Genomic DNA, 13,289 nt, shown 5'->3' with positions numbered 1-13,289 from the left:
TGCTGAACCCTCTATTATATTCTTTCTCCAGCACCTTCATGGTTGTAAGCTTGCTAGTTACTGCTGACAGAAAGAAAAACAGAACTCCTATTCACATGTACATCTTTATTATTCTCAAAACTAGACCTTTTTCCCCCTGACTCTGAACATTAGAGATGCTTTGTGTTCCTTTGCATCTGTCCAGAGGAGCAGCCCAAATATGTTTCATCTTCCACTTGCTGAAATGCATGTAGACTAGACTGTGAAACCCTGTATTGTAACTTCACGCTTAGAGTATTTATTGCCCTTTGGTACGAGATGTCAAGAAACTGAAAGTAGCAAAGTACTGTCCTCAGTTTATCCAGATGCTTAATTAAGCTAAAGCCATTTTCTGGACAAGCAAACCGTTAGTATTTACATCCTCTCCTCACTGTTCGAAGAGTTTGGGTTTATGAGCTTTTTGTCAATGGAATAACAGTCTTTCCAACAACCTGCCCTTTTCAGAGATGATTTTTAAAAAGTGCTTTCCTTGGATAAACCAGACTCTTGTTTTAAATATCACTTGGAAACGATGCATGTGTCTTGAAAGGTAGCATCAGTCTTTCCATTGCAGTTTTTTGGGGAAAAAAAAACAATTATTCAGTGAAACCTCTTCAGGCTTTGGAATATTTCAAAATCTGTAATTGCATGAAAAACATGGATAGTCTTTCAGTGTGTATTCTTGTGAAATTTAAGGAATTCTATAGTTTACTCTTTCTTTTTAATATTTGTTGTATACAGCAAATATGATTGTATACAAGTACAAACACAAATAATTGTAGGTATCTCTTATTCTAGGTTACTGTTCATAGTATCATAAGAAAGCAGGGCTAGAAAGGTCTTCATGAGGTCATCTAGTCCCAATTCCCTGCTTAAGGCAGGATCATCCCCGATTCAAACATCCCAGCCCAGTTTTTGTCTAACTTGCTCTTGAAAACTTCCAAGGATGGCATGTCCAGAATTTTCCTAGGTAGCCAGTTCTAGTTCTTGAGCACATTCGTAGTCAGAAAGTTATTTCTGATTGCCAGTCTAGATTTCCTTTGCTAAAACTTGAGGCCATTGCTCCTACACCTATATCAAAAAAGCCATCTCCATCTACTTTGTAGCTGCCCTTCATGTATTTGAAGACTTTTACTAAATCCCCCCCTAATCATCTCTTCTTTGGACTGAATAACCCTTGCTCTTTCAGCCTTTCCTCATAAACTAGGCTTTCCAGGCCTTTAATCGGTTTTTTGCTTTGTGCTGGACTCTCATCCTTCTTGAAGTGTGGTGCCCAAAACTGAACATGGTATTTCACTTGAGGCCTCATCCTAGCGCTAAATAGAGCTGAAGAATCCCTTCCCTTGACTTGCAAGTGACACTCCTGTTGATATTATCTGGTATGCTGCTGGCCAGGGTGCTCAAAAAGAGCACAGTGTTGGCTTACATGCAGCTTGTGGTCTACTGTAGCACCCCCCCGCCCCCCCCCGGGTCTTTCCCTGCAGTACTGCAGCCTAGCCAGTCATTACCCATCTGTATTTGTGCATGTAATTATTCTGTCCCAAGTGCAGGACTTTGCACCTGTTCTTTTTGAATCTCATCAGATTGAGGACCATTTCTGTAGTCTGCCCAGGTCATTCTGGGTCCTAGCCCTGTCCTCCAGAGTGTCTGCATCTCTGCTCAGTTTTGTGTCATCCACAGTGCTAAGCATGCACTCACTCAATTCCTTCATCTAAATCAGGGGTGGACAAAATATGGCCTGTGGGCTGGATGCGGCTTGCAAAGTCATTCTATCTGGCCCGCGGGGCTCCTAAAAAATTTAGAAAATTAATGTTGATCTGTCCTTGGTTCCTGTCAAAAATGACAGAAACCAGGAGCAGTAGGACCCAGGGGAAACCCTGCAACAGCAGAGCCCGCCTGGCCCTGCCCCTCCAGCCATGTTTGCTGCTGCTGGCTGCCCAGGGCTTGTGCGCTGGGCAGCACAGAGGCAGCGGTGGCAAACACTGCAGGGGGGCTGCAGCTGCTGCCGCCATGGTGCAGCCCCCACAGGCGAGCCTGGAGCCGGTGCAGGGCCCAGGCTGGCGGCGGGGGGTGGGTTACAAGCTGGTGCTGAGTGTGGGAAAAGTGGTCCCTCACCCCATGCCCACCCTGTGGTCGGCGCCCCACACTGCAGCCACTCGCAGCCCGCCTGTGCCTGCTCAGGACAGCCCCGTGCCGGCTGCACCACGTGGGCTGCGAGCGGCTGCAGCAGGGAACACTGGCCACGGGGTGGGTGGGGGGCCGCTTTTTCCCACACTCAGCATCAGCTCGATCCCTGCCGGGGAGCAGGGGGTCAGGACTGTGCGCTGCCCCCCGCCTGTACCGTGGGGCTGGGGGGCGCTGGGAGTGAGTAGGTTCATGGGGCCCTCACCGGTGTCCCAGGGCCAGCACTGGCAGGGCCCAGAGCAGGGCCGTAGGAGTACAGGGTCCCAACTGGCAAGGGCTCTATGGAGCCAGGTCAGCTCCCCCCTCTTCCTGCTGGTGCAGCACAGCCCAGCTCCAAAGACCCCTGTCACCCTGTGCCCCGCTCTGGGCTACACCAGTGCGGGCCCTGAGACATTGGTCCCGAGACATTGGGACATTGGTCCCAAGATGGTGAGCAGGGGGTGGGGCAACCCACGCGGCCATCGACAGTTTGCCAAAACTGTGTAAGTGACCCTCCGCCCGAAATAATTGCCCGCCCTGATCTAAATCATAAATGAAGATGTTGAACAATACTGGACCGAGGAGAACCCCATTTGCCATTTGAGAGCTCTTCCCAACTAGACATTGAGCTATTGACGACTACTTGTTGAGTACGATGATCCAACCAGTTACATATCCACCTTACTTTTGTCTAGTCTGTATTTCCTTAGTTTGTTAATGAGAATGTTCAGGAGGATGGTGTCATAAGCCTTGCTAAAGTCCAGGTATAATGCATCCACTGCTTTGCTCCCATCCACAGAGTCTGTCACAGAAAGAAATCAACTCTTTCTTAACAGTCAGCTCATCTCTAGTGATATGAACATGTTTCCACTCCTTGTAAGATTCCTTTTTGAGAAGGAGAATTGACTATGTTGATGTACAGATAGATAGGCTGGTCTCCTGTAGTGCCTCACATTATTATTATTTTATTAGGAAAAAGTTATTTAAAATAGATGTTATTGCAAAATGTATGTTGTAGAACAATGCGCACTTTTAAAGTTCAAAGAATGTATTGGAAGCTCCAAATTTGGGAAATGCATGATGCCTTTCCTTAACAGAATGTGATTCCCAATCCTGCTTCAAAAGACCAAATGGTTTTGTGTGTCATGGTCTGAATAAAAGATGGGCATCTCAAGAATGGAATCTTTCAATTGGGTGTGCCTACTAACTGTTATGCAGAAGTTATAGTTTCTTAGTAGTTGAGTTAAAAACCTAAATCTATTACAAGTTTGTCTTCAGCCCATTGTATCTTCGTTGTTTACTTTTATATGCGGTATGAGAGGTACTCTTAAAAGAATCCATCCAAGATTATTTGAAATACTTATTATTTACCAATCAAAAAACAAATAAAAAAACCCTCTATTTGAATGATTGGTTTGAATCTGTATTTGAATGATTCTGATGGGTCTATCCCAGCAGTGTAAAATTGGTTTTCCATGTAGTATACCCTTGGTAGAAACCTGTGTCTAGTCTGGAGTTGAGACTAGTGCAGTGAAGAGTTTGCCTTCTGGAGGCTGGTTGCACATAAGGGTCGCCCCCTATTTTTCCAACTAGAGTTGTTAGGAAAAAACTTCAGTGGACATGTTTTCTGTCAAAATAGAAATAGTACAGACATTGTATCAGAAACTTAGTTTTAGAGAGAAATTAGGAAATAGCTTTCAGTCGTGTTTAAATGTCCTGTTTTAACATATTCAGACTAAAATATTTATATTGTTCTTGTTTTGAAACTATTTTTTCTTTAAATTAAAAAAAAATGAAAATTAAATGCGTGTTTTGTCAAAAACAGAACCCTGGCCTCAGCTGAAAAATTGTTTTGAGGAATTTTTTTAATGGAGAGTTTCATACTTTTTTAAAAACCTCTGTGAAATGGAATTTCTACCTTCCACAGCTATATTTTACAGTTGAAAATAGAGGCTTTCTTTTCCATGCAGCAATAATATTTCATTCTTTTTTTTTCTGCCCCCAAAAAACCACAGAAGTTGTACCAACCTTTTGCACATTTTAGTGTAGCTTATCTAGTACCATTGTTGGTAGCAGTGGATTCATCTTGGGTTAGCACAGGTATTACCCCCCCCTCCCCCCCCCGGCCCGGTATAAAGTACAATAATCAGGTTGTTAATGTTATAAATTGTCTTGGATGTAGAGCTACCCGCTGTAATTAAGGTTACAACATGATTCTATTACAAACCTTGTGTTTTCTCTTCTGAGCACTCTGAACAAAATAAATCTTTTCCTTTTAATATTCTCCATGTCCTCTTGAACTTGCCAAATGTTTCCAAGACAGTTGGAGTCAGGTTATTTCTGTGCCATTACCACTGTAACTATTTTTGAAAAGTTGCTTCATGTCTACATTCTTGGGGGATCTCTCTAGGTAACATCACTTTACATAACAATAAAATACCATGAAATTTGAGGGGATATGCTTTTAGGCAGGCATGTATGCACACACGTACATACACGCACAGACTTCCATAAAGTCTGACCATATTTCTATTTATTTATGTATAAAATGCCTGTTAAGCTGAACTAAACTTTAAAGGTACACAATAGCAAGATTTATATACCAAGGCAACATGCTATATAGGTCCCGCATATGTGACACACAGCATACCCATATAGGATTTTCCCTCAATAAGTGAATATAACTGTTCATGTGACTTTTAAAGCTTGGTATGATTTAACAGGCATTTTATAAAATATGACCATATTTTTTAATAAAATAAAATAGCAGATTCTACTACTGGTAAAATGAAACACTTCTATGCAGCATGCCATTATTGAGGAATTTACTGCTACATAAAGTTGTTGAGGCCAAAAAATCTAATGAATAAGTAAATTTAACAAGATTTATAAAGAAATTAGATATTCATAGGAACAGCTAGAAGATTTAGGGTAAACACCAGGTTTGAAATAATTCTAAGTATTAGACTAAGAAGAGCCATTATATTGGGAGCAGATCGTCTCATATCTTGCTCCTTTTGATATCGACTCTTTTAATACTAGCCACTGTCAGAGGTGCAGTACTGGACCAGGAGGACCTCTGGTCCTGATCCAGTTTGGCAGTTTTTATGTTTGCATGTTCTCATGCTTGTTGATAAGAAACACAATCCATGAACTTTCATCTGAGCAAGCTTTTGTTCACATCACCATTCAGAATGTCTGAACACCATGTAACTGTCTTGATGTCAGTATTTATCAAATGTATTCATCTCTATTCATAAAGCTGCTTGTTTTTGTGCCGAGAGAGAGAATTGTTTTGGTTTATGTGAAAGCAGCCCATAAACAGTATATAACGGTAAATGCTAGAAACAATAGTGATAGGCAGAATATTTCCAAGAAACTTAGGTGTAATGTAGCAGTGATTGTTCAAAAACTATGCGAGTGTTAAGGATTTTTGTGGCTAATATCCTTTATTGTGCCAGCTACATGGTTGCAATGGATTTAGTAGGTAAGCTTCTGTTTACCAAATACTCTTCCTCAGGCCTTTGAGAGAAAAAAGCAGACCAACCTCTGGAGAGAAAAGAAGACCTAACCTAGGCCAGTGGGGACCAAACCTTTTGGCAGCAGTGCCACAAGGTAATCCTGGCATCTCTTCCTTCTGCAGCTCATTCCTTGATCTGTTGCTCTACCTGTTGCTGTGTTTTCTGTTCCCCTATCTGTTACGTGCCACATGCAGAGGCTGCCTATGCCACTTAAGGCATGCATGTTGCAGGTTTGCCACTCCTGGCCTTAGGCTGTCTAGCAGATTCGATTGGCTTTTGTTTTAAACTCCATACGAAAATAGAAGTAGGATATAAGAGACGTTGTCAGCTGACCGAAGGGAGGAATGCAGTAAAAAGATCATTTGATAAGTGGAAGAACAAGATCATTCAAAAGGGCTGTTATGATTATCACCTGCAGTGCAAAGAGATTAGCATACATCAGGTAGATTATAATAGCCCATAAAGTCAGTGTCTGTGTTAAATTTCTGGTTATTATTGTCCAGTAAGCGAATAATTTTTTGTTTCTAGGCCCATCTTTTTTGAAGGTTTTTTTGTAAATTTCCCTTGCATACAAGGACTGTGAGGTCAGGAAGGGGATGCTTTTTCAGAGAGATTCTCCCATTCTGTTTCAGTGTCCGTGTCCTTTATCTTTTTATTTATTACCTGCGATTCATTCTGGTGAGTAATTTTTGTTCAGTTTCCATTGGTGCATTCAGATGAGTGCGCATGCGTGGTTTGCAGTGCCTCAAAGCAGTTTGAGGTGCCGCAAACCACACATGGTGCACATGCACCTTTTCAAAGCACTTCAGATCCCGGTTTCAAAAAAACCCTGGGAAAAAAAAAAAGACAGCGTGGCTTACACAGCAACAGTGTGTGCTGCCAAAAATGGAGCCTGGCTGGCCAGAACCATGTGCTAGCAGCTAGACTGGTCCTGCTGCTGCCCCAGGAGGCCCCAAGGACCCCGAATAAGGCTGCTGGGGCCTACTGCACCTGGGACAATTTGTTGCATATCGGAGTACGTGTGCAAGGGTGTGTCCTGGGGCAAATAGCAGCAGAAATACGTGCTGCTGCTTATGCCACTGGAAACGTGGCCACCAGCACGTGTGTGCTCATCTGTACATGCTTCATGGGGGCATTTGGTATACTGGATAAGGTAGCATCTATGGCAGGGACAGGCAGTTATTTCAGGCAGAGAGCTGCTTACTGAGTTTTGGCAAGCCATCGCGGGCCACATGACAGGCAGCCAGGGGAAGATAAATATTAATTTTCTAAGTTTTTTCATTGTGACAACAAAGATGAATTGACAGGTTTTACTTTTAAGTATAATTATCCCATTTGGTGCCTATTGATGAGCAGGGAGTTTGAAAATTATGGGCTGAAATTATACTTGCATATAACTGATGAGACTAACACACTAATTAATAAAACTTACTTTGTTCACAGATAATTGCACTTTAATAATTCTGGCTCCACTTCTAATAGTGAGGTGTGATAGATGGTGAAGTATATATGTACATGCTTATCTTTAAAGGAACTGATGTACCTTCAGTTCCTTCAGATTATTTATAAACAGAAGAAAGTGGTGTAGGTATTAGTCTACAGCTGAGAAGACTTCTCAGACTTTTTTTCCCCTTCTTCCATGTCTGATTCAATCATTACCTATTTCATTTAGTCAATTGCCAGATTTCCATTTCTATCCTTAAATGTGCCCCTGAATGAGGTAGTCTAACTTTTATCACTCTGTTTTTTAAGGCTTCAAAGGTCCTACAGCCTATGGCTTTTGCTAATAAAAAATTGAATACATCTGGGAATGCTTGCTGCAATGTTTTATGCCATTTGTAGGGCATCTTATATTTGGGTAGCTTTATTATTACTAAAATTAAATTATGCTTTTTCAGTCTGCAAAAGCAACATTTGGAGGCCTGCCTCCTACAATTACTGTTTGGCTAAGCATTCCCTGCTTCTGGTTTAAGTCCACAAAGTATTTCTGTACTGGCTAAAACTACAAATAAATCTGGCCACCTCCTACCATTGTCCTGCACAATAAACCTCCTGACTTCATTGGTGGGTCCTGTGCACCATATGACTAGACCTGTATAAGTTTAGTTCTTTGTAGACATGTATACTATTTGCAATTTCTTCTCTAAATATCTTTGTCAGATTGGGGCTCTTTCTAAAAGATAATATAGCTCAACCAGTAATTATAGGCTTGCTGCAGAAATTACTGGGTGACATTCTGTGGCCTTTGTTATACAAAAGCTCACGTAAAATCATCACAGGATTTTTATAGCCTTTCTAAAAAATCTATAAAACTATGTTCCTAAATTTTTTAAATGACCATTTAAGGAACTAGCCAAAAATGATTGAACAGTACAGATGATCTCTGGCCAAACAAATTGCAAAACATATTGTCATTTGTTAAAGTGTCCCATTTGAATAGGGATTACTGACTGGAGTTAGTCCAGGATGCCGGCTCCAGTGAAGAATAGGGAATTTTTTATGTTAATTTTCTGTGTAAATTTACTGAATTCAGGGTTTGGTGGTATTTGGTGTGTTTTTGTTTTAATTTGAATTACCAGACAGAGCAACAATATAAACAAGAAATTAGGTTATTTTTATTTATATAACTTTTCTTGCAAAGTGCTGTGTGTATGTATACTTGTTGATTTTTTTTTTTTTTTTTTTTTTTTTTTTTTTTCTCTACAGGCTGTCTCATCACAAGCAAAATTCATAGTAATGCTCTAAACTATAATTTAGTGTCCCTCTTAATTGCAGCTCATAGCCTATATGGGAAAACTGTCCTTTTGGTTGGTTGCTTTGCATATGCAAAGATGGAAAACAGTTTTTTTTTTTCTACTGAGATGACAAAAATAAATAAAACCATTAATTAAAATTAGATCATTTTCTAAGCTAGAGGAATTAATAACAAACAAAGCTTCTAGGGCAGTCAGCTTTTGTTTTGGGGCAGTCAGCCGATTTTGTTTTGTTTTTTTTACTTGTAAGTATAATATGTAAAAGCAACATTTTTTATAAACTGTGATGTTTAGAAGGGTACAGTCAAATGGATTATTAAAGCAATGTAGACCTCATTAGAACATACAACCTGCTGTTCTTTTGGCTTTGAACACAGAGCAACAACTCCCCAGGTTGGAAAAAAAGAATGCTGAGTTGGCAGTGCCAATTCTGCTGCTTCTCCAACTCTCCAAAGACAGTGCCATCAAAGCCCCACATGGAAAAGGGAAGTGGGCTTCAGCGTAATCCATAGCAGTGAATTCTACAGATCATTAAGCTATGAAGTCGAGTTTTTCAAGTTATGCTTCTGATTAGTGACACTTGGTGGGAATGTTGTTCACTTGTTTCCTTGTGTTTTTTCTGTATCTATTTGTTATACTTCTCTTACATCATGTACAGACACTTGCTGTGCCAGAAGAAACTCTTCTGGGACTGATTTAACCCTGGTTGTTCCTACATTATTTTTCTCCTGGAGCAGCCATTTTTTTTTACCATAGGAGAAAAAGCCTGAACATCTGCTGCCATGGTTCTCCTGCTTTACCTGTGGCAGGTTAGGGTGTTAGGTCTGTGTTATGTCACGGTTGATTAGTAGTTTTATGTAGAGTTTAGATTATGAATTGCATAGGATGGTCCAGATATGGATGATCCTGCCTCGTACAGAGGGTTGGACTAGGTGACTTCTGAAGGTCCCTTCCAGCCCTAGTTCTCTATGATTCTATGATGTGTATACTTGTGGTTTCTCCTGGGAGAGCAGCAACTCTCCCAGGAGAAACTGAATGTCTGTACAAGGCCTAGATTGTGAATTCTCTAGCGGGGGAGCCCAGTTTGTTCAGTACCTACCACTCTTGGGCCTCTGGTGTAATTTACTGTGTAGTCATTGTAATGCTGAGATCATGCACTCTACTCTGGGACAGGCTTACTGTTTCCTAAGGAGCGAATGCAGGGGACTGTCAGGCTTTCCTCAGCCTGAGGGGGATTTTACACTACATCTCACCTCACTGTGAAATATAACAGTGCTGAGCCGAGGCCACAGCACCTCTGGGCATGTGTGGTAACAGAACTTTAACTGTCCAAGTGGCTTTTCTAGCCAAAAACTTAGGCATGTATGGTGTCTTAGGTTCCTAGCTAGGCTTGATGGGAGGTGTGGGGGTGTGAATCACTGTCTTGGAATTTTTAAAAGTGGCTGAACACTCCAAAACAATACCTTGTTAAATGAAGTGTTATTTTGGAGCATTTCACTTCTGCACAGGACAGCCCCCCAGAACTGGAACCAGAGTGGGAGCTAGAACTGGGCTTACCCACTACCCTTCCTGTCAGACCCCTGGAATCCCCTGCTGGAACAAAGGCCTCCAGCCCCAATCCCCTCTATTCTTTGCCTCTGAAGAGGGGAGGGGAGGGGAGAAAAGGTTCAGAGGATTTGGAAGCACCTGTTACTACCTCTTCCTTTTCCTGCTTACCTCTATGTCCCATCCCTGTGAGGGAAGAGGGAGGGTGAGGAAGGAGGAAGGGAGCAGGTTGCTGTAGCCTGCTCTAATGCTAGCGTTAGAGGAGTCTGCAACATTTCAAAATGTTCTAGCCAAGAATGGCATGGGGCGTAAGTGTGCCCTCTGCCTGACCCGTTTCCTTTTTGAATCACTACTAAGTGCATTTCACTTGGAAATATTTTAATTATGATGTTTGTCTGCACTCTAAGTAGCTTAGATTCCTAAGTCCTGTTGACTTTCATTCCTAAATTCCTAAGTCACTTAGGCATGTCTGAAAATTTTATCTAAATAAAGAAAGGAAAGGGAAGAAGAAATGGGAAACATTTGTAGATCAAACCTGCCTGTAAGAGTATTTGGTAGGGAAACTGGAGGCTGGGCGCAAACTTGGTAGGCGTTATGGGCAGAAGAAAAGCTACATCGCTGTGAATTTGGCAACTGCATTTTTTTGCTCTAACAGTAGGGTATAGGCAGTTGCATCTTTCAAGGTGAGTGAATTAAAGGAACAGTTCAACAGCTGGACTCAATGCTGCATTTGTGATTGGGTCACTGCAGAACTAACACACTGTCGAGCCTTCCTGGAGAGTAAGAGTGAGAAACTAAGTCTTATTTGCTGGGTTTTAGCTTCTGCCTGTCTAGTTATGAGATAAAGTGGAAGGCTAAACTTGAAGATACCAGCAGCTTGACCAAACCTTGATCTAAGCATGAGAAAGGGAAACTAACTATTTGTTCCATTCATTGATTAGAAGGAGGCCGTGAACCTCTGTCCCTACTCTTTGGTTACTGAACAGCTAACTTGGCAATGCAGTTATATTAGGCTGTGAATTAGTCTTCCAGAAGAAGTGACATAAAATCCACCCTGTGGGATGTTGAAAAGAAACAAAACCCTAAAAAATCTACTTCAAGAAATAGTTCAGTGTTGGAAGAAAGTTGGACTGAAGTACCTGAGAGGTCTTTCAATCTTGAATTTCTGAGATAAAGGTTAACAGAAATATTGGATCTTGAAATACAAGGCTCATTAATTTTATTTTTTGCAAGATGAAGAGCTGTGAGCACTTTTCAGTGACTGTACATCCACTGGCATGGTAGCATATGTAATTCCAGTATTTTTAGATTTTAGATATGCAAGGTGTTGGATTGTGTTGGAGAAGCCACCTATTATCCATATTACAGCAGCAGCCATGAAGAATAAAGCTGCCCTGTTGCCAAACTGAGTGAAGAAACAACTTCAGTAATTTCACCATTGTCTTCAAAAGTCACTTGTTTCCATGGGTTGGACATAAGTCTTCGATTTCAATCTGCCCAAGCATTTACACCATAGCTATTACCAATTCATTTGGAGTACCATCTATGGCAGGTGTAACAATACCATGTACTCCTGTTGTTTTTAGTGATAACACCCCGTGCTTTGGCTTTTTCTCCAGTCCATTTGTGGATTAAATGTTGGGTTTAGGAAAAAGAAATTCTGTTTATGGAGTCCCCCTCTCTCTTGTGAGGTACTCTTTTGCATGACAATCCTTTCTAGGCCTGTAGATCTCCTTAAATCCAGCTGGGACTCATGCCTTTTCGTTGGCTCTTGCAGAAGCCATGGCATTAGGATCTTATCCTTCTTGCCTGAAGCCCTGCTGTTGCAGTACTATAGAAAGGCTAAGTAAATATATAATTTTAATGCTGACAAATTTAGTATTTACCAATTTACCTGCAAATATATAGGAGAGGGTGTAATATAAGCTCTCAAGGGTCTCCTATACACGTGCAGGGAGCCTGCTCCAACACTAGAAATCTAGCGTGTCAGAGCAGACTCGATTAATCAAGTCTGCTGGAGTGCAAAAATTAATGTGCTCTGTCAGAGCTGATTTGAGTTAGTGCCTCGACACAGTGGAACTTTCTAGCACAAGGCACGGTAAGGCAGGGGAAGTCTCGGCATGGTGAAGAGTTCTGGCGTGGATAGAGTTCCCGCCGATAAAATGCAGATTTGCATAATGTGATTGGATGATGCTAAATTATTCCCACGTGGCGGCTGGCAATTGGCTCACTAGCTGTATAAAAGGTTAGGGGCGTTTCTGCCCTAGTTGGAGACCTCCGCGATTCCCCCTGGAGTGGAATTCCGGCAGCTTGATCACCTGCCAACGACTCCCCGTCGACGAAGCCTTGCGACGTATCCTTCGTGTTGCATGCCCAAGTTAGACCTGAGCTACCTGGTCTACAAGAGCTCCTCGATTACCGATTAGAAAATAAAATTGTTGCAACTACGATTGCCTGCGCTGTATACGACTCTACAGTGTAAGTAAAGCTACCTCTGTTTTCCAATTGATACGTCTCTCATTTGTGCCTAATTCCGCTCCGGTGATAGAGAGTACCCATCTTCCCGTCACGGGATCGCAGCCACAACCCCAGCTAGCGTTCCCGAGGACTCCTGATCCTCGATTCCCCCTCGGCCCCCACATGCTCCAGCAGACTTTCATGTCGCGTGTATCAGCATCCCTTCACTGAAAAATGGCAGCGGGGACGCTGATGCACATGATGCTCAGGTGCTTTTAATTAGTACGGCTCGCTAATTAAAGCGTCCCCCCCACACCTCCCAGAATATGTGTAAAAATGCACAAAGATTCCTGGGAAGGTTGTGGATACAGAAATGTTGCATCACAGAAGTAGGGATGTACTGAAAGTGTGATTTCGTGATTTTCATGAAAAATGTGAAATCAGGCATTTTCCATGAAAATCAGAGAAATCTGCGAAAAAGGAGCCCCACAAAAAGCAGGGCCATGTAAGAATAAAAAGGGTTTCTTCCCTTCTCCACATCCAGGGCAGCAGCCAAGATGGCTTGTGCTTGCACTCCTGGCTACCTATTGGACAAGACGACTGCTGCCTTCATGCAGCCTCGCAGCCCAGGCAGACGGGGATGGGGACAGGACCAGCTCTGCTTTTTTTCTGTGCAGCCACAGTTGCCTGGCCTGGCTGGGCCCATCCTGTGGTAACTGAGTGCTGTGGAGGATGGGGGACAGGGCCAGGGGGAGTGGGGCTGGGCTGGGAGGAACAGAGCTGGGTTGGTGCAGCATGGGGGCGGTGAGTGGGGCTGTGCCGTGAGGAGCAC

At 42.4% G+C, this 13,289-nt stretch overlaps 1 protein-coding gene across 18 annotated transcripts in view; it reads left to right on the top strand.

Annotated features, from left to right (window-relative positions):
- FOXN3 (forkhead box N3) overlaps positions 1-13,289 on the top strand; it is a 219,176-nt gene that overhangs the window by 174,203 nt on the left and 31,684 nt on the right. Inside the window, exon 5 of one of the 18 annotated variants that reach the window (XM_025209769.1) lies at positions 8,409-8,557. The exons of the other annotated variants lie outside the window; for them this stretch is intronic. Within the exon in view, the coding sequence (XP_025065554.1) occupies positions 8,409-8,436 (28 nt within the window). The 3' untranslated portion in view covers positions 8,437-8,557. Of the gene's footprint in view, positions 1-8,408; positions 8,558-13,289 lie in introns of those variants that run through there. 18 annotated transcript variants of the gene reach the window in all.

The sequence above is a fragment of the Alligator sinensis genome, unplaced genomic scaffold, assembly GCF_000455745.1.
Source record: "Alligator sinensis unplaced genomic scaffold, ASM45574v1 scaffold281_1, whole genome shotgun sequence".
NCBI classification, from domain to species: Eukaryota; Metazoa; Chordata; order Crocodylia; family Alligatoridae; genus Alligator; species Alligator sinensis.
The sequence above is the reverse complement of the archived record's forward strand: the minus strand, read 5'-3'. Positions and strand labels throughout refer to the sequence as shown.